This window comes from Phocoena phocoena, chromosome 11, assembly GCF_963924675.1.
Source record: "Phocoena phocoena chromosome 11, mPhoPho1.1, whole genome shotgun sequence".
Lineage (NCBI taxonomy): Eukaryota > Metazoa > Chordata > Mammalia > Artiodactyla > Phocoenidae > Phocoena > Phocoena phocoena.
Window position 1 is genome coordinate 98,553,425 of NC_089229.1, and position 23,069 is coordinate 98,576,493.

The 23,069-nt window shown below is 55.1% G+C and overlaps 1 protein-coding gene across 1 annotated transcript in view; it reads left to right on the forward strand.

The window, feature by feature from the left end:
- Window positions 1–22,611, forward strand: part of CRACR2A (calcium release activated channel regulator 2A) — a 70,446-nt gene extending 47,835 nt beyond the window's left edge. The window contains exons 11-17 of the mRNA XM_065888117.1: window positions 1,107–1,425; window positions 4,817–4,949; window positions 10,057–10,138; window positions 10,251–10,365; window positions 18,825–18,926; window positions 21,076–21,152; window positions 22,527–22,611. Coding sequence (XP_065744189.1) covers window positions 1,107–1,425; window positions 4,817–4,949; window positions 10,057–10,138; window positions 10,251–10,365; window positions 18,825–18,926; window positions 21,076–21,152; window positions 22,527–22,611 — 913 coding nt within the window. The remainder of the gene's footprint in view (window positions 1–1,106; window positions 1,426–4,816; window positions 4,950–10,056; window positions 10,139–10,250; window positions 10,366–18,824; window positions 18,927–21,075; window positions 21,153–22,526) is intronic.
- Window positions 22,612–23,069: the final 458 nt, after the last annotated feature.

The following is a 23,069-nucleotide window of genomic DNA, read 5'->3' on the forward strand; positions in this document are numbered from 1 at the left end:
CATCCTGCTCGATTTTCTAGTTCTCGAGTGTGTGTGTGTGTGTGTGTGTGTGTGTGTGTGTGTGTGTGTGTGTGTTTCGATTCTGGACTCAAGTTCCTCCCCGTAAAACAGTCCTCAGCTTGACTTGTCCATAAAGGCCTGAGAGGGGGCCGCACCAGGAGGGTCCGTGGGGCCTCTGCTCACAAACCTTGGGGACACAGCCCGTGCCCTGGACCCACGTCTGGTGCCCGAGTGCTGCACCCCCCCGCCCCCGCTGCTTCTCCTTGTTCTGATTGCTCAGGTGTTTCTGGAAGCAAACGTGCACTCCGGCCTCTGAGGCCACTCACTCCTGATCCTAAGGAGAAAGGAAGGAGAAGCGGGTGGAGGGCTTCCTTCCCACCCTGAGCTGGTGGTGGACGCTTGCCGTGCCGGGGTCCCTCCCAGAGCAGTGGTCCCCCTCGCCTGCATCCCCGAGGGCTGCTTCCCTAACAGGTCTGGCTTATGCACTGGCTTACTGGGGAGGTGGGCAGGGCGGAAGGGTGAGGAAACAGGCCTGGAGAGTTGGTGTCTTACCTGGGGACACACAGCTGGTAAGGGCTGGCATGGGACCAGGGCAAAGGCCACCGACCTTTAACCCAGGATGCTTTGTTTCCACATCTGTTATGCTTCTTTCTTCACACCTTTACTTCTCCTCTGTGGCACTCCCCACAGTCTGGAACAGCGTAGTGAGTGTGTCACGATTGCTGTAGCCCTGCTAAGCCAAGCGCTCCACGAGGACGGGGGCTGTGTGCATCTGTTGCTGACTGTCATTAGCTTAATACCTGGGAGCCAGCATCACCCTCATCACCTTCACCTTCATCACCACCTTCGCCTTCACCACCTTCACCTTCATCATCATCACCTTCGCCTTCACCACCTTCACCTTCATCATCACCTTCACCTTCATCTCACCCTCATCATAAGGACATTGAATGAATGAGCTAAACAATGCTGGGTCTGGATTTCCCTTTCTTGGTTCCTCTCTGCACCCAAAAAGTGTGCTCCTCAGCTCTCTGTCACAGACCCCCAGCTTCCATTCAGATACATTTTACAATATTCTCCCCACTCTTCATTCTTCTCCAAAACAGCCAGTCAGAGGAGGAGGAAGATGTGTTTGGCTTCCTGCGGAGGAGAAGCTCCCTGGGCCTGAGTGGGCACCCCCTTACAGAAGAGGGGCCGGGGACCGGGGGTCTGCTCCCCCGGCCGTTCCGCAGAATCATCTCCATTGAAGAGGACCCGCTGCCCCAGCTGCTGGGGGGCGGCTCTGAGCAGCCACTGGGCCAATGCCCGGAAGAAGGGGAGGCCTCCAACCAGGGGGCGGAGGGGCAAATCGGGCCGTCCCGACCTCTGGAACTCATGCCTGCGTCTCCCCGAGGGCAGCCCGTCGGAAAAGAGACCCCATCTAAGGTAAGGGTGCGTCCCTCGCTGGCTTGTAGGTCACCCTGTGCCTTGTCCCTCGAGTGTGAGCCCAAGAGCCCCATGGCCACTCAGGAAGCCAGACTCAGCAGGCCTGGTGATGCACCAAGCTTGTGTCCCTCGGGTACCACCCTTCTCTGCTCTGCCGAGTGTCATGATGGAGACTCGGGGGTCTGGGGACACTCTCCTAACAACTTCTGTTGTTGGCCCCTATGTGTTCCTTTCTGATTCAGATTCTGCATTTATAGAGTAGGACCGAGCCTCTGCTGGGCAATTAGCGTCAGCTATCACACACTTTAAAAATGGTACCTCTTCTGGTCCGTTCTGTAACCGCCCCCTGCAGGCCAGTCCCCGCGGGGGAGGTCTGCGCACCATCGCTTTTCTCTCGGTTCCTAATCAGCTCGGCCCTCCCGGCAGTGTGACACTGCACTCCCACCCTCCACCCCCGCGCCCCCCACCAGCTCTCCCCGCAGTGTTCCCCGGGAGAAGGGGGCCGCGTGGACCGTCATCCTCTGGATCACAAGTGCTACTCCTTACCTTGTTTGTGACCCAGGCCTTGGAACTGGCCCCTCAGCCCTCCCCCTGCCCGCCGCTGGGTCCTCTAGAACAGGTCCCTCACCCTGTGGCGGCCTTCAGAGCTGAGCGGTCCGAGTGAGGCGTTGGTGTGCGTGCCAGCAAGCCCTCTCCAGCCCCTGCACGGGGACTTCTTGGCCTCGGTTATCATTCTTGGGCCTGGATTAAGATTCGTGCCCACAAACCACTCCTCTGAAGGGCCCTTGGTGGGTGGGGCAGCCCCCCTACACCCCCTTCTACATCCCCAAAAGTGGACAGACTACACTTGCTGGCAGTGGGCACAAATGGGGCTTTAAAGACCCCACGAGAGCCCCCCAAATGTGAAAGAAGTGTTAAGAGGGCCACAGGAGACGGGGTGAAGGAAGAGGCTGAGCGTCCGTGTCTGCCATGGCACCTGGTCCTTGCGGTCGTTGGATGACGGGCATCAGAGATCTGTTCTCCCCTTAGGCGGGTGGAGAAGTAGAGCACAGAGCGAGGAGGCCCACCCAGCCCGCAGTGAGGGGAGCCCAGCCTTCGCACCCACCGCTGTGCATCTCCACCGGCTTCACCGGGATGCGCTGCTGTTTAGCTGGGACAGAAACTGCAGCAGAGAGGAAGTGTGTCTGCTGGAAGTCAGTCACACAGCAGCCTCAACAGAGGGTCCCTTGCAAGGCCGCTGAGCCATCAATTGGTACCAGCTTTCGGGAAAGTAGTTTGATAATAGGAATCAAGAACTTTAAAAGTCCACCTCCTTTGAACCAGCCCTCCTACTTCTAGCAACCTTTCCTAAGGAAATAACCAAAATCAGACAAAAATTTAATCCAAGAATGTAAGTGCATAAGAGCAAATAATTGAAAAAACAACAATAGGGACATAAATTAGACGATATTAATAGAATGCTATCGTGCTATTAAAAATCGCAGTTTTGGAAAACTTCAGTGACTCAGAAATATTTATATATAATTCAATAACATAGGAACAAATAGAAACTTATACATAAATTTATATTATATATAATAATATAAATAAAGTATACATAGTATCTCAAATTTCTCTCAAAAAAACATATATTGATTCATCTATATAAAAAAAGAAGCCTGGAAGAAATGTATCCAAATAGGAATAGTGACCATTTCAGGGTTGGGGGGTAAATTATGAATAGTCATTAATTTCCTCTCTGCTAAGTTTCCTAATTTTAGAAATTAGTATGTATTACTTTCATTTTTTAAAGCTTTAAAAAAATAAAAACAGTGGTGGGAAGGAGAATGAGAACAGATTCCCTGACTTGCCAGTGGAGGGAGCCTTTCTCCAGCCCCTCCCCACAATTTTGTTGTCTCACTGTCGTTCGCCGGCGGGTGGATTGTCCCCCAGGTTAAGGGCAAGAACTGGAATAGCTTCGCTGCTCCTGTGAGGTGGGTCCTTCCCCAGACTGAACCATCACCGGGTTGATCGTATCCTGTCTGCAGAATAAGTGTCCTGCCGTAGGCGGGGGCCAGGGTGAGGGGAGCACAGAGAAGGGCAGCCACCGCCTCTGCAGCCAAGACCATCTCCTCCCACCGTCCCCGGGCCTGGGGTGGGCCAATGGCTGCACTGAGCTTTGGTCTCAAGCAAAGGACAAATGGAGCGCGAGCCTGGCAGAGCGATGCTTGTGCATTGCAGGAATAAAGAAACTGGGGCCAGGGCAGCGTTTCTGAGTGTGGGTTTCTCTCTCTTTTTTTTTTTTTAAAGTTGGGCTTAAGTTTCTGTAATTGCCCTTGAATTCCCTCCTAAGTACAGCATGGAATTGATTTCTCCCCAAAAGGCTGTTAATGGCTTTTCTCTGAAATTCAAGTACTGCTAATATCTCCTGCTACTCTGCTATAGTATTTGCTCGGTGAGAGGAGCTAATTCCCCCCAAATCCACTTCCAAATAGATTCTAAAAAGCCTCCTCATCTGGCCTGGCAGTGCTGGGGGAGCACACGGCTCTCTGGACTTAATGACCATTCAGAGAAAGGGCCCTGTGCCGGTCCTCACTCTGCCTCTCACTCACCCAGCATCCTGGAGCGAGTCCACTTCCCGCTGGGCCGTACACACCAGAGTAACAGGCAGGCCAGTTCCCAGTCTGTCCCGCTGCCGGGTGGAGAAGGACCACCATGACTGTGTTCTGAAAAGTTCTTCCCGTAGCCTGGCATCTTGGGATTTCCCAAGCTACTGAGTGGAGACTGTCTTGCCTTATTTCCAGGGCAGACAGGGACCCTAGACGGAAGGTGAGCTGGGACAGAAGGGCAGCATGCAGGGAGGCGAGCGCGTCCTCCATCCGGTCCAGGCTTTCAGTGAGGGGCAGAAACGAGAGGCCCAACCCCAGCCTGGGATGCCTCTGCCCCTGAGTTATAGATAAGCCTTCTATATCTCCCCTTCCCCTTCAAACACTCCACCTTGTCCTCCCCACCCAGCCCCTGCAGAGAATCTCTGCTTCCTCCTTACGCCCCAGCCCAGAGCCCCCCCGCTCCCCGAGAGCCTTGATTCCTGGTCCGTGCTCTGGGCACTCGGGACTTCGTGCCGTGACTATGTGTACACGTGGCTGCCTTCCCTGCACCACATGCCCGGCCCAGCGCGGGGCCTGCGGGGCAGCACGTGGGCAGCAGTGGTGGTGGAATGAAAGTCTCTCTTCCCACTGCTGAAGCTGGAAGGAGCCTTGGTGCGCTGAGCCCGAAGCTTCCTGCATCCAAGGCCCGAGCAGCCTCCCCGGTGCTGGTTGCGGGTCCCTCCCTGGACACCGCAGGGACAGGTCAGGGGCAGGGGTGGCAGGCGGCCATCCCAGCATTTGACCCTGCTGTCTGCCTTCCACAGGAGGAAGGCTCTGTGTCCACCCCAGACCGGCTCTTCAAGATCGTGTTTGTGGGCAATTCCTCCGTGGGGAAGACGTCCTTCCTGAGCCGGTTCTGCGACGGCAAGTTCTCCCCAGGTTCAACGGCCACCATGGGTGAGTTCTCGGCCCTGGGCTACACCCCAGCCCACCTCTGGGAAGGGGCGGCTGTGAGAAGGGTGCCCAGGGAGGGACTTGGAGCCCCGTAGGAGGGGCTGAGGGCTGGGCTGGTAGGCGAGGCCCCCCTCTGCCTGGTGCTCCACGGCTATGGGACCACGGACGGTTCCTATGCCCAAGATGAGGGGCTCTGAAGTTGGCACAGATGGACTTCCGGCCCTTTGTCCCCTCTCTGAGCCTGTCTGTCTTCAATCATCCCTTCCCCACTTTCTCTGTGTGTGTGTGTGTGTGTGTGCGTGTGCATGCACGCTTGTATAGACGGGCAGGATGGAGGACAGTGCTCTGGGGGCTTCTTTTACCCATCAAGTTTCCTCATCTTGCATCCCGGGCCTGCTGGGTAACAGCTGGAGTCCACTGTAGACACTCGTTAAGCTCAGCTACTAATAGCTGATCAGGGCTTCGTGCGCCTCCATTATTATCTTGGGTAATTCTGTATTTAGATAGGAGCCTTTGCCTCTTCACGCAGAGGTGCTCCTTGCATTGGAGTATGTGGGAAGATGCAAGGGCATATTGACCTTTTAGTTTCTCCCCAGGTGAATCACTAGAGCAAAAAAAATGATTCCTTTGGGTGCCTTCTATGTGCCATTTAACCACGCTAAGTCAACTATATTAAAAATACATTGCGGGCTTCCCTGGTGGCGCAGTGGCTGAGAGTCCGCCTGCCGATGCAGGGGACAGGGGTTCGTGCCCCGGTCCGGGAAGATCCCACACTCCACAGAGCGGCTGGGCCCGTGAGCCATGACCGCTGAGCCTGCACGTCCAGAGCCTGTGCTCCGCAACGGGAGAGGCCACGACAGTGAGAGGCCTGCGTACCGCAAAAAAAAAAAAAACCAAACAAACGAACTAACAAAAATACATTGATATGATCTGAATATTTACCATGGGTTTTGATATTTATCATTTCCATCTGTCTTCCCAACAACCCTGAAAGGCAAGCACTGCTATCAGCCCAATGGACAGACCAAGACGCTGAGGCCCAGAGACGGGTCCTCATTCCCACCAGCTGGCCGTGCCGATACTGGTCCCCCCGCAACCCCACATGCACCTCTGCTGTCCCAGCCCACTGCCTCCCTAACAATATTGCGCCGAACGTGCTCAGAGCCCAGCTTCTGCCACAGGAGGCGGGCAGAGGCTAGCACAGGCAGGCGAGGCCGCTAAGGTCCAATGGGGCATCGGAGGTCCCGGGCCTTCATCTCAGCTCTGCCACCGACCAGCTGTGTGACCTCGGGAGGAGGTGTTTCCTTTTCGGCTTCAGTCTTCCCTCACCTGAAAAAAATGAGAGATTTGAACCGGGCCAGCCAAGACTGCTTCCAAGCCCAGGGCTCTGTCCAGACCACCTCTGACCCCTAGAGGTCTCACAAGCTGGCCCTCCAAGACAATCCGAGACAAACTTTCCTGCCCCAGAGCCTGCCTGGGGAGAGTCTGGTCTCTTCCTCCAGGATAACCTGAACGGGCCGTTCCTTCCAACTTTCTTCCTACAGATGGGTCTCTTCCCACGACGGTAGGCGCCCTGTTCTTACTGCTGAGCCTCTGCAGTTTCCAAATCCGGAGCCCCCTCCTGCCCCACCCCCCGCCCCATTCCACCCAGAGAATGGGTGCATCCAACGGTGAAGAATCAGGACTCTGATGGGAAGACGGCTCAGAAGAGCCTGGCCTCATGCGCTGGAAGGGATGGCTAGGAGTGACCCCCGTGTGCCGAGTGTGGTGACACAGGAAACAGCGGCTGCAGAGCTGGACTGGCCCTCCCTGGAGAGTTCCATGGAGTGGCCACAGAACCTGAGGTCGCAGCTCGGGCATAGGCTGTGGGAGCAGGGGAGGGATGCTGCACCCCCAGGGGCGGCCCTCCGGCAGTGCACCTGGTGCCTCTCCTGTCGGTAAAATCAGGGAATCGGGGTCTGCTTACATCTCCAACTGATGCCCCCGAGATGGAAAGCTCTGAAAAAGAGAAAATCAGACTAATTCGCACTCCCCAGGAGGCCAATTATGGAAACACCTACAATTTAGGAAGGGGAAAAATATCAAAGTCTCCAAATCTGGGATGCCCTTCATCGAGCTGTGCAAAACGAGCCAGAGTAGCAGCTGGAATTAGCCTCCCCGGCACACGTGTCAGGGCGCTGATGTCACACCAGTCGCCTGGAAGATGCTCCCTTTAAAGACACAGATGAGCCACCGAGTCCTGGGCTCCCGGGGCTCAAGCAGGCCAACCCCTGTCGAGCACAGCAGCCCTGGACCCTCAGCACAGCACCAACAGGGGCGCGGTGGTGCCTTAAAGCTCTCCTCCATCACCGAAGGGACAGCCCCTCATGAGCACGTGACCTGTCCTCGACCTCCGGCTTGTGCGTGAAGTGGCTTCCATGATGCAACAGTCTGTCTTGGGGCGCCCCTGCCTTCCCCACCTTAGCACCAGCGGATCCCTTGTAAAGCAGGTGGGTGGGCCCTGCGGGTGTCCTGGAGACGTCAAACGACGGTTCTTGCAGAACGTTGGAGCTCATTTTGTCAATGAGAAGACGGACTGTTAGAGGCTAAGGCTCTAGAACCCAGGACTCTGAGTCCAGAGCTCTTCCCGAGGCCCCGCCTTGGTTCATGGCCCTGCTTTAAACCAGGGCCCATGGCCCAAGGTGTTTCTTCTGCCCTCTCCTGGGCACCAGTCCGTTGCCATCCCTCTCCTCGACTCCACAGAGAAATCCCGAGAGCCTCCCCTCCGGGACAGCTCGCTAGCACTCCCCGCTCCCAAGCCCTCTTGCTTGGAATGACCTGTCCTGTCCAGAAAGGACGCCCTTCCTGGGGTCCATCACCCACAGCTCTGACCCACACATCCCACACACAGCACACTCCACGGTGACGGGGCCCCCAAGGTCAAGTCTTCATTCAGGAACCACTGAGGTAGCAAGTCGGGGGTCACCTCCACGTGTTTGCCAAACGCTACAGCTGGACGTAAGATCATGGACACCCAACTCCCCTCCAGCACCCCCGTCACACCTCAGTTTACAGATGGGGAAAGCGAAGCCTCCCAGATGGGGGGAAGTCACATCGTCCAGGTCACACCGCTGGTCAGAGGCAGGACTGAGGCAGGAACATGAGGTCTGGGCTCCCGGACCGTTGGAATGGGTGCGGGGGGGGGGTCTCAGAAATCCCTCTGGTCCCTCGTCACTCTGTGCAACCTGCTGGACACTGACACCCCGTGTCCCCCCAAACCCCACTCATCCCTTGGGCTTGTTCGTCTACTTCCCGGCCTGCGGGTCTGAGGCTGCAGGGAGGGGTACCTCGTGGACCAGCGGACACTCGCCAAGCTCCCCGTCCACCAGCAGAGCGATTACCAGTGAGGTCGAGGGACCCAGCCGTCCCTCCACCACCTGCCTTTCCATCAGAGAGAGGGCTCATGCTCGGGGGCTTCAGATCAGGCCCCGAAGGAGTGATGACTGAGGCTGGCTTTCCCCTGGGTTGTTATCAGGCTGTGGGCAGCCCCCTGGCCTCCCAGAGCACAGATGGGGGAAGCCCTACCGCTTTAGCTAAGAAAACACCCTTGGGTTTGGTTTCCATCTGTTCTGATGGGAGCATTTAGCCTTGGACTTTCTAGGTGAAACGGAGCTGCCAGGGACCCCGTGCCCAGGGTACTGCCATGAAAAGAGGAATGAGCCTCAGAACTGGGTTTGCAGCTCACTGAGGCTGCTGACCAGCTTGGGCAAGGCTGGGGTCCTGCTTCTTTATCCTTCTGTGGTTTGGGAAGAGAAGAGGGGTGCACGTGTGAGGATGGGTACATGTGTGTGTGTGCAGGTGTGTGCAGATAGCAACCCGCACATGGATGTCTCAGGCGAGCGCGGTGAAGAGGGAGAGGTGGCACATGGAAACTGGGGATGCCAAGCATTCTACCAATGGGACACGTCCCTCTTTTCCTCACCCAGACACGCGCATCCTCTCTCCGACTCTCTTTTGTGAGCCCAGGGCCTCTGCAGTCCTGCTAACATTCTAGGAGCGGATGACCCTCCCATCTCTCCTCCCCTGCCCGGCCCCTCACACACTCGCCTTTGCCTGGAGACCGTGGCAGGGATGCCCTTTTCCATCAACTGCCTCTTGGTTGCCTGTCTGTCAGTCTGTCTGTCTGTCTCTGTCTGGCCAGGCTGCTGTCGCTGTCCCTACCTGAGCCCTCCAGAGTAAGGACCCCAGAGGCTGGGCCTTTTAGAGGTTGGGAGGGGATGCCCTCTGGTTCCAAGATCTGATGCCTTAAGGGGGAAAAACGTTTTAAACCTGGTTGAGCATCTGTGAACGTTCTCGCAGGGTGTAGGAGGGAGGAGTGTTTGTTATCAAAGCCCCTGCATGTAGGTCCTCTGTCTGAGGGCTGCTGTGGGACCTGCCTGACCTGCACCCTCTCTCTGGGATCCATGACTCCAGGTAGGGTCACAGCCTAAGAGGGAGGATTGCGAGTGGCTTGATGGCTGGGATTAGGAGCTCTGATTCCATCTCTAAGGGGGCTTTGCCTCTGATTCCCGCCCCCACTGCTTTCCTTCTCTTCTGTCCCTCCCTCCACCTGTCAAGCCCTCCCCTCTCGCCCCTCCTCCCCCACCTACCTTTGCATCACCACAGTGGGAGTCTGGAAGTGTGATCCATCCCCCAGGGATATTCGGATTTTACTAGGGAACTTTGAAAAGCATTTTAGGGGGAAAGAAGAAAAGGGAGGGAGTGAGGAAGGAATCTGAGGACAGTCTTTCTGTCGCTTATCTTCCCAAGGAGGGAGTAAATGATAATTCTTTCCGCTGGTAGATTGCTTTTCCATATGTGATCTCATTCGATCCCTAAAGAGGGTCTGGATTACACTGCAGTGAGCAGCCTGCGGTCCAGAAAGGTTCCGTGACTGGATCAAGGTCCCACAGCCAGTCAGTGGCAGAGACAGGACCAGGAGCCAGGTCCCGGGCCTCCCGGTCCAATGCTCTGTCCCGGCGCACACCACCTGTCAGGAGCTGCAGGGCGAGGGCCGCGCCCTCGGGCTGATGGGATTCCGGGCTCGGGCGTGGGTTCCGGACTTGGACCTGATGCTGGGCTCCCCCCACAGGCATCGATTACCGCATGAAGACCGTGCGTGTGGACGACTCGCGGGTGGCCCTGCAGCTGTGGGACACGGCGGGGCAGGAGAGGTGAGGATGGCCCCCCCGCCCCGCCCCCCGGGTAACCCCGCCTCTCCTCTCCCCGCAGGGGCGGGCTGTGGCGGCAGAAGAGGCCGCGCACCTGACCCGGCCCTTTGCGCAGGTATCGCTGCATCACCCAGCAGTTCTTCCGCAAGGCCGACGGCGTCGTGGTCATGTATGATCTCACAGCCAGGCAGTCCTTCCTGGCCGTGCGGCCGTGGCTGAGCAGCGCGGAGGTGAGCTGGGGGCCTACGGGCGGCCCCTCTTCCTGGGCCTGCTGCCCTCTCTGGACACCTGACTCACACCCCACCTACTCCGGGAAAAAACCGGTTCAGGCGTCCATGCGTCAGTCCACCCAAGTGCCCGGCACCAGGCTGGTTACTGGGGACCCAAAGGTGAACATGAGAGGTGCGGTCCCTGCCCTCATGGGGGGAGGGGGCTGGGGGAAGGACACAGGACAAATACCGAGTAAGCCGATAATGGTGTCATTAAGATTGTGAAAAGTGGGGTAGGATTAGGGGAGGGAGTGTCAAGTGTCAAGGATGGATGGGGTCCCAAGGTGTTTAAACTGAGTTACCACCGTCTCTCCTGCATTTTTCTAGCTTCAGGGGGTCCCGCCGTGACCAGCCCAGGACCGTCGTGCTCACGGTTTGGGGGCCTGGGTCACAGCCCTTCGCACGAGGGGAGGCTGATCTGCAATGTGCGGGACCCAGGCTCGCCCCAGAGTCACCTCAGGCTGGGCCCTCGAGACACAGGGCTCCTCCTTGAATTCTGGATTCTCTGTAAGACTCTGCTTTCTCGCTGTTATCCTTGCAACATGCCGCTTTGTAAGCGCTTTTTACTTCCCGACCACCTGCATGTCCTTCTCTGCCACTGAATGCAGATGTCTCAAGGCCAAGGGCAGTGTGCCAAGCCACTTAGTATTTTTTACAGGCCCCGTCCCTCCCGATTCTTTCACAGACAGTCAAATGGTCCCAGCTCCTTCCATCAGCAGGACCCACGCTTTGTTCGTTTATTTGTTCTAAACACTGCCAGGCATTGTTCTGGGGTCTGGGCATCCCAGCACCAGATAAAAGAGACAGTGTTCCTCTCCCCATGGAGCTTATGTTCAACCCTCTGCTCAAGCCCGTAGTCCTTGCCCAGCCCCTTACCGACTCATCAGTCAGGCTGCCACACTGCTATCCAGGACACAGCTGCCAGCCCGGGCCCCTGCTGCCCTCTGCACATCTTTGTCATCGTGACCGGTATTTGGGTCCCACAGTGCTGGGCAGATGTTGGACGCGTGCATGGATGCCGTGTCACCGTGCAGGCAGGATACGGGGGTTGTTCATTTCATTTGTTTCAACCCTAAGATCTGTGCTTCCTCGCACCAAAATCTGTTTCTCTTGAAGTTTGGATTGGATGGGCCACTTCTTTCTCTCCTGTTAATCTATGTCCTTGTCGTTACCAAGAAAAATGAGGAGCAAGAATGGAAGCCGGATGCAAGAGTTTCTCAGAAATTTGCTCGATACAAATTATTTTTCAAAATTATTGCGTCTAAAACACAATAGAGAAAATGTACGTTTTGAAATGTAGTGAATGGCTCTATACTGAGCTAAGAGTGGAGACAGATGGTGGGGTGATCCGGAAGTGAACTCTCCTCAAACTTTGTAATTTATGACATCATTTTTTTTGTGTGTGTGTGGTACGCGGGCCTCTCACTGTTGTGGCCTCTCCGGTTGTGGAGCACAGGCTCCAGACGCGTAGGCTCAGCGGCCATGGCTCACGGGCCCAGCCGCTCCGCGGCACGTGGGATCCTCCCAGACCGGGGCACGAACCCGTGTCCCCTGCATCGGCAGGCGGACTCTCAACCACTGCGCCACCAGGGAAGCCCTATGACCTGATTTTTGATAGCACCAGCAGATTTCTCTTCCTCGCAGAAGTTAAGCACCAGGAGAGACTTCAGGGATGACCTAACCCAGTGGTTTTGAAACTTTCCTCCTTGGAGCCCTGGAACCAGGCTGACCTTTCTCACAGCCAGAGACAGGCAGGGAAGGGTGGTGGTCACAGGTCTGGGCCTTCTCCCCCCACCTCAGAACCCCTCTATGACTTTCAGTTTTGCTTCTTGGAAGCTCAGCCACAATTTTGTTAGACAAGAGGGTTTCCCTCTGAAAATCACTGACATAATACAGCCATCTCATTCCAGATGAAGAAATTGAGGCCATGACCCGATCAAGGTCTCCTGTTCTTTTCCCAGCCACAGACATTTAATTGTTCCCCGTTATCTGAACTTTGATAAATGCACAGTGGGGTTTCCACGTGCACTGAACCCGAGGACGCGGGACCTGCAGATCCCGGGCTGGGGGCTGACTGTACCTCGCCATTTTATATAAGGGGCTTGAGCATCCGTGGATTTTGCTACCCGCGGGGGTCCTGGAACCAATCCCTTGCAGATAGGGAGGGACAGCTGTGTACTAGAGCTGGGAAGAGGCAATGCAGATAGTCTGGGCTTAGTAGGGATGGATGGAGAGAAGCTTACACTTTCTACACTTTCTGCCCTCAGTAGGGGGGACTGTAGTTTCTAAGGCCCCTGTTTTGCAGAGAGCCTGGGATCTAGCCAGGAAGTGGAACGTCTGGTTGAATTGGAAGGTGGTGGTGGAGGTGAAGAAATGTCAGAGGGTCATCGTTGCAGCTTGAAGCATGAGCTTGGCCATTCTGCAGAAAGCTGGGTCGAGCACTGCCTGGCTGGCCTGTTCCTGCCCGGGGTAGGGCTGGGAGGCTTCGCCGGCACGCACCCCGCCAGAGCCACTCCCCGGTGGAAGCTGAGCTGAGATGGCAGATCCACCTGTGGTTAACTCAGAATTATGCCTATGTGGATGGGGCTTCTCTGTATACTTTGTAGTTTGCGTTTTCCTGCTTTAAAATTTTAGCAGAAGGTACCGGTACATTTTAAATGATGATTCCAAACTTAGGTGGACATCAGGATCACTTGTGAAGCTTTCAAACAAAACAGACACCAGGGCCCAAAGAGAACGATTCAGGTCCCGGAAATGCAAAACACACAAAAAACAAAAACAGCAAAAGTCCCCCAGGTGGTTTTGTTTCTCAGCCACCATGGATTCCAGCCTAAACAAGTGCTTCTCAAACTCTAATATGCATGAAGCACCTCCTGGAGACCCGGTTAAAATACAGAGCCTGGGTCAGCAGGTGCGGGCTGGGGCCTGGGATGCTGCATTTCTAACAAGTTCTAACAAGCCAGCGCTGCTGGTCCAGGGACCACACTTCGAGAAGCAAGATTCTAAATCCTTTTCAAAGATGTTTGTAATTTGCGGGGCACAACCCACATACCCAGCCTGCGCCACGTGCTCTGGAGGACTCAGTGTGATGTACCGGTGCAGCAGCCCCAGGGTTCTGCGAGCAGGTGCTGGAGGCTGTCAGGTGGGGTTGTGTGTTGAGGATATGGACCCGTGGCGTCATAAATGCAGTTGTTCTCAAGATTCTTGAAAAGCTAAGTCGTTCTGCCTTGGCAACCAGCCATCAGAGACGTCAGGTGATAGATTAAAACTTGACACCTAATTGGATCGGAGGGGAACTGAAAATAATCAGCCCTTGATGTTTGTGGCACACCTTGAATTTCCGTAGCACTCCCAGCGCTTCGCCAGCCCCTTGCCAGGAGAAGGGAGGGTGGAGGGGGAGCTTTAATAACAGGCTTTGGGTTCAGAAGCCTTATTATTAAGTGAATCGTGACCAGCTGTTCCCAGCGCCCCTTCCCCCATCAACCTGAAAAGCCGTACCCAAGGAAAGGGCTGACATTGCCACGGATTATACATGGCAAAGACTGACTCCTAGGTCGCGACGGGCAGGAACAGCGGCTGGGGAGGCGTGGAGTTCCCTGCAAAGGACATTCTCATCGTCCCAGCCTAGCCACCGCCTGGCCGTGAAACGTGGGCCAGTCACTCCATGGAGGGGTGGACCAGAGGGTCTGGAAGGTTCCTCCTGGCCCCCGCGCTCTATAGGGTCTGGCACTCGACTCTCTGGGGGGCCGGGATGGAGCAGGTGTGTGTGTGGATGGGAGAACCCTGCCAGCCCAGAGGGAACCGAATGCCTTGGGCACAAGAGAAGGGGCGACTGTTCTGCCTTATGAGATGTCCTGCCCCACAGCCCCTCCTCTCCCACCTCAGCACCTTTACCTGGCCCGCAGGTCTCCTGCAGGAAAGACCCAAGCGGTGCCCACACATGCTCTGTGCTGATTCTCCCGCCATTTAGCTTTCCTGTGCACGTCCAGGGAATCAAAGCAGTTAGACCTTCCTACCGACTCAGCATCCCCCACCCTCCTGACCACCACATCTCGGCTGCGTGGTGCTGGTTTAACCAGTCCAATCTAGAGGAGAAACTAAGGGCCCCATGTTTAGACCGTCAGGCTCTAAGGGCCCCATGTTTAGACCGTGAGGCACCCTGGACATCTGAAGACTTTGGGGCCTGTGTCAGGTAGAGAAGATAGGATATGGTACAAGCCCGATGGGCTGGTATTCCTCCCGAATCCAGATGTTTGGTCTGCAATGTCTGCAGTCCTGGCGTGTTAACTTCTCGTCTGGATCTTTCTGTCATCCTCAGGGGCACTGTCCTGTTAGGCCTGTACATCAAGGAAGTGGCATCTGACCCAAGTCATCAACCAGCAAGACCAGTGCCTCTGAGCCAGAAAAAAACCATGGAGATTAATCTCACGTAGCCTCTTGTTTTATAGCTCTGCAGCTTTCCTCTCCCTTCCTGGACGGCTGACTGGCTCTCACTCTGTGATCTTTGCCACCGGTGACAATGTACAGCACACGGCAAAAAATAGCGTTTGATTTTTCTTTTCACCACGTTCCGAGCTGAGCTCAAAGTGCTGGCGGTTGAGAACGAACTACGCAAATAAATCTTGTTTTGACTCATCGTCCGGGGGGGCGGATAAATATGGAAACCCCCAATATATAATTTTGCAGTCATTTTCTTCTGAGCATAAATGCGTGCTTTAACGTGCTGAGAAATTTTTTTGTTCTGCCTCTGGAGAAATAGCAGCACTAAGTGCTTTTTCTTGCCTCCTAAAAAATAGATGTTAACACACACGCACACACACACACACGCGTACACGCACGCACACGCGTACACGCACGCACACGCGTACACGCACGCACACACACGCACGTACGCACACGTGTACACACACGCACACGCGTACACACACGCACGTACACACACACACGCGTACACACGCGTACACACACGCACACGCGTACGCACAGCAACCAACCAAATGCAACAGCTGCACGTCCTGAGCTGAAAGCCAGCCCTTGCTCTGAGTTGACAGCTTCTGTAAGCGAAAGTCAGAGACGGGGAATCTTTTGAATTTCAGCAAGTCTGTCTTCCACGAAGTTCAAGTTCAGAGAAAGGCAACTGAAGTGGTGGAAGGTGGAGAGGCTTGCTTGTGTGTCAGACCAGCTCTGGAGCCCACCTCACAGCTCAGGGAAGAGGGAGGGAAGAGAGGAGGGATCCGGGTGGGTCCCACGGAGAGACGTGGCAGAGCCAGACAGAGCCTGGGCCTCCTGCACAGAGCCTGTGCCCAGCCCGGGAGCTGCCCTCAGACCTGTCCCTCTGACCTGGTGTGCCCATGGGACTTCAGCAACATCTATAAAAATGTCTACAGGGCTTCCCTGGTGGCGCAGTGGTTGGGAGTCCGCCTGCCGATGCAGGGGACGCGGGTTTGTGCCCCGGTCCGGGAGGATCCCACGTGCCGCGGAGCGGCTGGGCCCGTGAGCCATGGCCGCTGAGCCTGCGCGTCCGGAGCCTGTGCTCCACAACGGGAGAGGCCGCAACAGTGAGAGGCCCGCGTACCGCAAAAAAAAAAAAAAAAAAAATGTCTGCAGACATTGGGTGGCCTTAGACTTAGTCACCAAAGGAGGTGCCTTTGGACTTTGAAAAGTAAGTGTGGCTTCATCTGGTGGATAATTATGAGCCCCTTTGTCCAAGCAGCGGACAGGCCAACACCCTCGTTAAGTAGGTGAATGATGTAAAGTGTGGGCAAAAAGCTCACATCTCGAGGTTCAAGTCGGAGAGGACCATGAAGCCCCCAGCCCAGCCCCAGTGCCTCCTGTGTCGAAGGGTGACCTGGGGCCGGGGTGAGGGTGCCTTGCTGCCTGCAGTGGGTAGCACATGCACGCCCTGGCCTTATGTGTGTTCTCACTTATTTTTGCCACGTCTTTGGAGATAGGCCTGATTCTCCTACATCAGCACAGACCAGGGCCCTGGGAGGGGAAACGAAGGGTCCAGAGAGTTTGTATAAGAGGGGAACATTGCAAAGGGCAGAAAACTACCGCTCCAGCTGGGGTCTGGGCTTTTTTTTCCTGCTCCTTCTAAGCTCTTTTATTTTTATTTTCTTAGCCAGGAAGCACTTTAGGAAGGAAGACTGCCTCTCCTTTTCCAAGAGGCAGCCCGGCTGCTCATGGTGCGGGGCCCAGATGCTGGGCTGACTGTTCCTACCTCATCCTATTTGGTCGTTCAGGACCTGGCATCCCCTTTACAAGGGAGGAACAAGCCATCGCCCGTAACAAGTAATACCAGGTTCCAGGCTAGAATCCCACCCTGGGATTTCAAGTCTGATGCTCTTATTTTCAGAGCATTTCCATGTCAAGAAATCCCACCAGCCTTAGTCATTCCTCACACATCAATCTACAAATATCTCTCTCGCGCGTGTGCTGCAAATAGCAAGTCTTCTGGCCCACATTCCTGATTCTTCCCCTTTTCTTCCTTTTATGTGAAAAACTCTTCACACAAGTTTCTGCGGCACAGCACAGGTGGGGAGCGGGGTATTCCCAGTACCCGCAGTCCGGTTAAGAGGGAGCCTTATGGTCCACGCACGTAGCCATCAGTGGGTTTCTTACTTGCAGATAACTGGAATATGGCCAAGTCTACCCAACACATCCACCACCACGTGCACAAGTCAGTCTACTGCTGAGGGGCGCTGTAAGATCTTGGGCCTCTGAGTCATCGTCACGAGTGTTCATTACCGTCTCACCACGAATATGTGGAAATACTGCCTTTAGAGAGTTCCGGTTAATGAGACACTAAATAGCAGAGAGGTCACTGGAAATAGTAATTCAGAGCGAAGATTAGAGAAAGGTGGCCCCGTACACTAAAGGGTGGGTGCTCAGAACACTGACTTCGTTGGGTGCTCCTTTGGATTCTCTGAGCTTTAACATTCTCATTTAATACGTGAGAGGCTCTTCACTACTGAACTACAGTAAAAATGAATGTGTAGGGCTTCCCTGGTGGCGCAGTGGTTGAGAGTCCGCCTGCCGATGCAGGGGACGCGGGTTCGTGCCCCGGTCCGGGAAGATCCCACATGCCGCGGAGCGGCTGGGCCCGTGAGCCGTGGCCGCTGAGCCTGCGCGTTCGGAGCCTGTGCTCCACGACGGGAGAGGCCACAACAGTGAGAGGCCCGCGTACCGAAAAAAAAAATGTGTAGATTGAGGAACCACGGAGGCTTCATTTCAAATGTGATGCTATTTAAACCCAAAACAGGTGACCTGTCAGATGGACCATGGACATTTATTTGACGGGGTCTAGGGTAAAGCAGACGAACTGTTGGCGAAAGTAGCCACCGGCAGGCTTCTGGTGTCCCACGGCCTTCCCTACTTAGTGACACAGAACTGCAGCGAATAACTATTTATTACCAAATTATGATTAAAAGCCCCTCATTAAATATCTCACAAAGCAAAAATAACAACCTGCGTAAATGTGAACATTACCATATTGACTCACTCAGTAGCTATGCGTCCTGGGCCCTTGGGGTGCAAAGACCCTGGGGTGCAGGGACCCTGGGGTGTAGGGACCCTGGGATGCAGGGATCCTGGGGTGCAAAGACCCTGGGGTGCAGGGACCCTGGGTGCAGGGACCCTGGGGTGCAAAGACCCTAGGGTGCAGGGACCCTGGGTGCAGGGACCCTGGGGTGCAGGCCCCTGGCTGATATGACACAGGACACAGCCCCTGGAGGAGTAAGTAGGGTTGAGCCCTGGAATAAACCTGTTCTTCTGGCCCATGAAGTACGACTGCTGTGGCTCCCATTCTTCCAGATCAGGGCTCCTTCAGAGCCAGGGCACCCAGGACAGGGGTCCCCATGGGGTGACCTCCAGGGAGGCACATGACAGTCATGTATCACGTGCTGTGGACCCAAGACCGTGACTCGGATGTGGACCCAGCCCTCGGGGAGTTACGTGCCCAGTTCAAGGCCGCAGGAGGTACACTGCTGACCGTGCAGCTCCTGGGCCTCCTCAGAAGCCCCTTGAGCAACTCCTTGTTCACTCTGGTCACATCGATCAAGTATGATCACCTGGGGATGCCCTCGGGGGCTCCGTACGGACACCTATTGTACCAGTGCCAGCTGTGCCCTGTCCTGCTCCCAGTGCCAGGTCACGGGGAGCGGGGTAAAGGGGGGATCCCTGCACTGAGAGGGCTGGGAGGCACCCAGAGACAGCCTTGAGCACCTTGCAGAAGCCCGGCAAACTGGGGCTCTGGGAGATGGTGGTCCCCTCTGTGCTTTGGGGTGACTCTGCTACCACCAGCCTCTGTGGCAGCAGGGGGTTCGCAAGCTAGTCTGTGTCTTTGCAGCCAGTGTTTCCACCTGCCCTTCCGGTTCTCCTTAAGGATGCTTCTCTCAGTTGGGGGATTATCTGTTCCGCAGGAAGCCGTGGGAGACCGCATTCCCGTTCTTCTGCTGGGCAACAAAGTTGACAACGAGAAGGAGCGGGAAGTGCCGCGGGGCCTGGGAGAGCGGCTGGCCAAGGTGAGGGGCAAGCATGCCCGTCTCTCTGGACAGGGAGGGACCCCAAGGGGAGTCGGACATGTACCCCAGAGCCGGGCTGGGACCCTTCTCTGGGAGCTCCCTGTGAAGTCAGCAGGCGGGCTGGGTGGTGTCCCGGCATCGTGGGGCTGGTCCAACTGCCGCACGTGGAAGTTTCCGCAGAGAACTTGACTCAGGTGTGGGGAATTTCCCAGACTCTCTTCTTTGGAACTCAGAACTATGAATCCTCAGATAGTAGGAGGTTACTTATTTCAGTCCCCCCAGCTGATCCTTGAATCCCATCATCTGTGTTTCCCTACTTGGTTGCCTTCAGGGATGAAACACTCACTGCCTGTCGGGCAGCGTGCTCTTCCTTGGGCAGCTCTGTTAGAGCATCCATCCTTCCTACCGAGACTGAGCGTCCAAGCTGCAAACTCCAGATAAATTCAGGGTGGGCGCTGCAAAGCCAGCCATTAAAATGAGCATCCACCCTCTTGCCCAAGCAGGGAACTGTCGCGGCGTGATGGCAATCAGGCAGCAACAAAAGCCATGCTCGCTCCTTGCTTCCTCTACTGCCTCAGAGTGGTTTTCGGGGAACTGTGTGTCTGGGGAGATAGGGCTTCCCAGCCCCAGGGTTCCATAATTCTCAGTGTGCTTTGCTCCAGACGGGGACTCGGGACCTCAGAGGCTAGGAAGGCAGGCACAGGTGGTGAAACTCAAGGGAAAAAGGAAGAAGAAAGTCCCACAGCTGCATGTCCACGGGCTGCATCCACAATTCCCAGTCCAAGGAGCTCTGAGCACAGAGGTTTTTGCATTGCGTTTGGCAGAAAAATCCTGACCGGAACCGATGTGAGGCTATTTATGGGTTTTGTTTACCTCACTTTGAATAAATATTCAAATATTTCACTGAAGAATTATTAATATATTTGATTATAGCCTGCTATCCCAGATCCACAGAGGCTATTATATAATATGTATTATAGACAAGTATTCACTTTCTAAAACTCAAAAATTCTGGATTCCAAAATACATCTGGATCCAAGGTTTTTGATTAAGGAACTGCAGACCTGTGTTTTTAGTTTATCATCCCATTTTCTTTTCTTTTCTTTTCTTTCTTTCTTTTTCTGTCTTTCTCTCTTTCTCTCTTCCTTTCTAGTGGAAAAAAACCCTGTGGCTCCGAGAAGTTAAGTGATTTATTCAAATTATCACCCGGCCCCAGGGGTGGGGTCAGGACTCGAAGCTGGAAGGCAAATCACGTCTCCCAGTTCTAGGTCCTGCGTGCGGCCCACACCCACACAGAGCCTTAAACCTGCCACAGATGGAAGGGGGGTCAGGGCCCAACCGAGGCGTGCAGGGACCAGACCAGGTGAAGGCAGAGGATGGAGCTGGGCCAGCGTTCGCGGGGCCTCCTGATCTGCAACCACAGAAGTGTCTGCACTCAGCTACCCGTCCCCCCAGGGCGTCAGCCTCCAGGGCTCATGCCAGATGCCATTAGCATTGTCATTAAGGAAGCAGGAAACCTATTAATGGGAGTGATAAGTGGAATAAGATGGGCCTTGGCCATGACACCCCTACCTCCACTCTCACAGTACAGCTTCTGCCTACCAAAGTGATGGACAATTGTCCCGTGGCGCCAGTGCGGACGGTGCGGGCAGCCGGCGTATTAATTAACTGGTGTATGAATTAACTGTGCCCATGTCGTGCGGAAAGCAGGCTGCTGGGAGCCCCGCTGTGACCCGAACAGGCCCACCGCCATTCGTACCCTCCTGAGCCTCAGTTTCCCTGCCTGTAAAGTGGGACGGATGTTGCCCACCCTGGCCTCTGTGTCTCGGCTTGCATCACAGGCTGGTGTGAAAAGAAAGGAGCCCGTACATCCCGGACAGCAATTCCACAAAGTGTAAAACACAAAGGCAGCAGTGTAGGTCCTATTGTTTTATAGCTGTCACGGCTCCCCTGAGAGATAGTTCCAGAGCCTGCATCAGTCAGGGAGCAGGAGGGACAGAAATCAAGCTGGTACAGAGTGGGGAGGGGACGACACAAGGAAGTGAGGATGTGGTAAGTGCAGAGGGGCATTCTCCCACGCCCCCCATGCCTCCCTCCAGCCCCCCCCCCCGCCATATTCTCCTTCATGCCCTCTGTTCTCTGATTCCAGGAGCACAACCTGATCTTCTACGAATGCAGTGCCTATTCCGGTCACAACACCCAAGAGTCCATGCTCCATTTGGCCAGGTAAAGAGACACCACTCAGCCGATCCCTCTGTCCATCTGAGCCATCTGGGTAGAGAGGCTGGAGGCCTAGGCCTTTGTGTGGGACCCCAGGGGTGAGGGACAGCCCTCTGAAACACAGTGACAAAAAGAAAGCCTCGTTGCCTGTCACCCCGCCCGCCCCCCAACTGCAGTCTTCTTCTGAGCCTTAAAGCCTGCTTTTTTCCCAGGGATCCTCTATTTAAATGCAAATCCTCCTGGGAAAGGTCAGATCAGAGGCCCCTCCATGCTGTCTAATATTTTAGCAGGGATTAGTTGGCAGCCAGCTGAGTTATACTATGGGCTCCTGGGGGAGGGGGAGGGGGACCCAAGGAGAGGGGCTGCGGTGGGGGACACAAAGGCACCCGAGAGGACAGCACTCAAAAGATCGGTCCCGAAAGCCTCTGCCTACACTGAGAGTAAAGAAACAGAACCACACAAGCCCCATTTCAATCCTTGGGCAATTCACTCATTCATCCATCTAGGCATCCATCCACCCCTCCATCTGTCCCTCCATCCATCCCTCCATCCATCTGTCCATCCATCCAGCCGGCAAATACTGACTAGCGCTCATTTTGCGCTCAGCCTTCATCTTGGGGCATCTAAAAAATATTTTTATTTGAGTAACTAAGAGCTCAGGACAACTTCTTCAATGCACTGGAGAGGCGCTGGAGTTATGGAAGACGTAGGGAGCTATGGGGAAAATTCTAGGGTTTTCTCTGCCACTGATTCCCGGGGCAAGTCACCCTGCCTTTCTGAGCTTTGCCCCCAGCATAGGAACATCCATCGTATTTTCCCTGCCCACTCAAGGGTTGTTGTGAAAATCAGAAGACATGCTTCAGGTGAAAGCTCTTGGAAGGTATAAAGCAGGGATAAGATACTTAAGGCTATTTTTAATCCTTCACCTCTTATAGTTAATCTGGAGCTGTGCTCATGCGGGAAGCCCCACCATAAAGTTAATAACCAATAGATATAATTTCTGAGCCTCTGCTGTGTGCTGGGTACTGTGATAGGCTGCAGAGACAAAAGATACAGTCTCTGCCATCAGCACCTCACTCTCTGCTGAGGGAGCCAGACAGAAGCAGTGCATTACACCCAGTGATGGGGCTATAATGGAGAAAGGATCCACATGCTATCAGCGCATCAGGGGAGACTTCCTGGAGGAGGTGTTATGAAGGACGCATATTGACTACACTGGCTTTACAAATTATAGTCGTGTACCTGTGCTCGCCGGGGGAGACTTGGAGGACTCTCTGATGCTCTGGGGAGGGTGGGTCCCTCCTCATGACCCAGATGGCCTGTAACCTGAGGTACCTAGCAGCTTCTCTGCTGCTGACACTCTACCTTCCCCTCTCCCAGGATCCTCAAGGAACAAGAAGACACAGTGAGGGAGGACACCATTCAGATTGACCGCCCCGCCAAGAAGAAAGCCTGCTGCGGCTGATACGGGTCCCCTAGGACTCCCACCCAGGCCTGAGGCCACAGGGCCTACCCTGCATCCTGCACAGATGCCCTCACCAGGGCCCACCCAGACCTTTATCCTTGTCAGCGATGTCCCCCAGCCCAAAGGAAGGAAAACACATCCCGTCAGGAAAGCTGCTCTTGGAGCATCTTGGGGTCTTTCTCCCCCTTCTCTGTCTAGAACCAGTTGCCTATTCCTTTCTTGTTTCTCCCCCAAGCTTGGTTTCCTGGGGAAACAACAGATGGGCTTTTCCAGAGAAGCCATCACATGCCTTTCCCACCTCCCTTCTCGCCCCCTGCCCTTAGGAGCCTCGGCACTGAGGTTGCCATGGCAACTAAGCAAGGCGGACTTGCTGCTTCCTGTAGGCCAAAGACACAGCACTGGGGCAGCTGGTCTGGCCTTGGAGCCTGTTCTCTGGACGGCAGTGGGATACCCTCGGC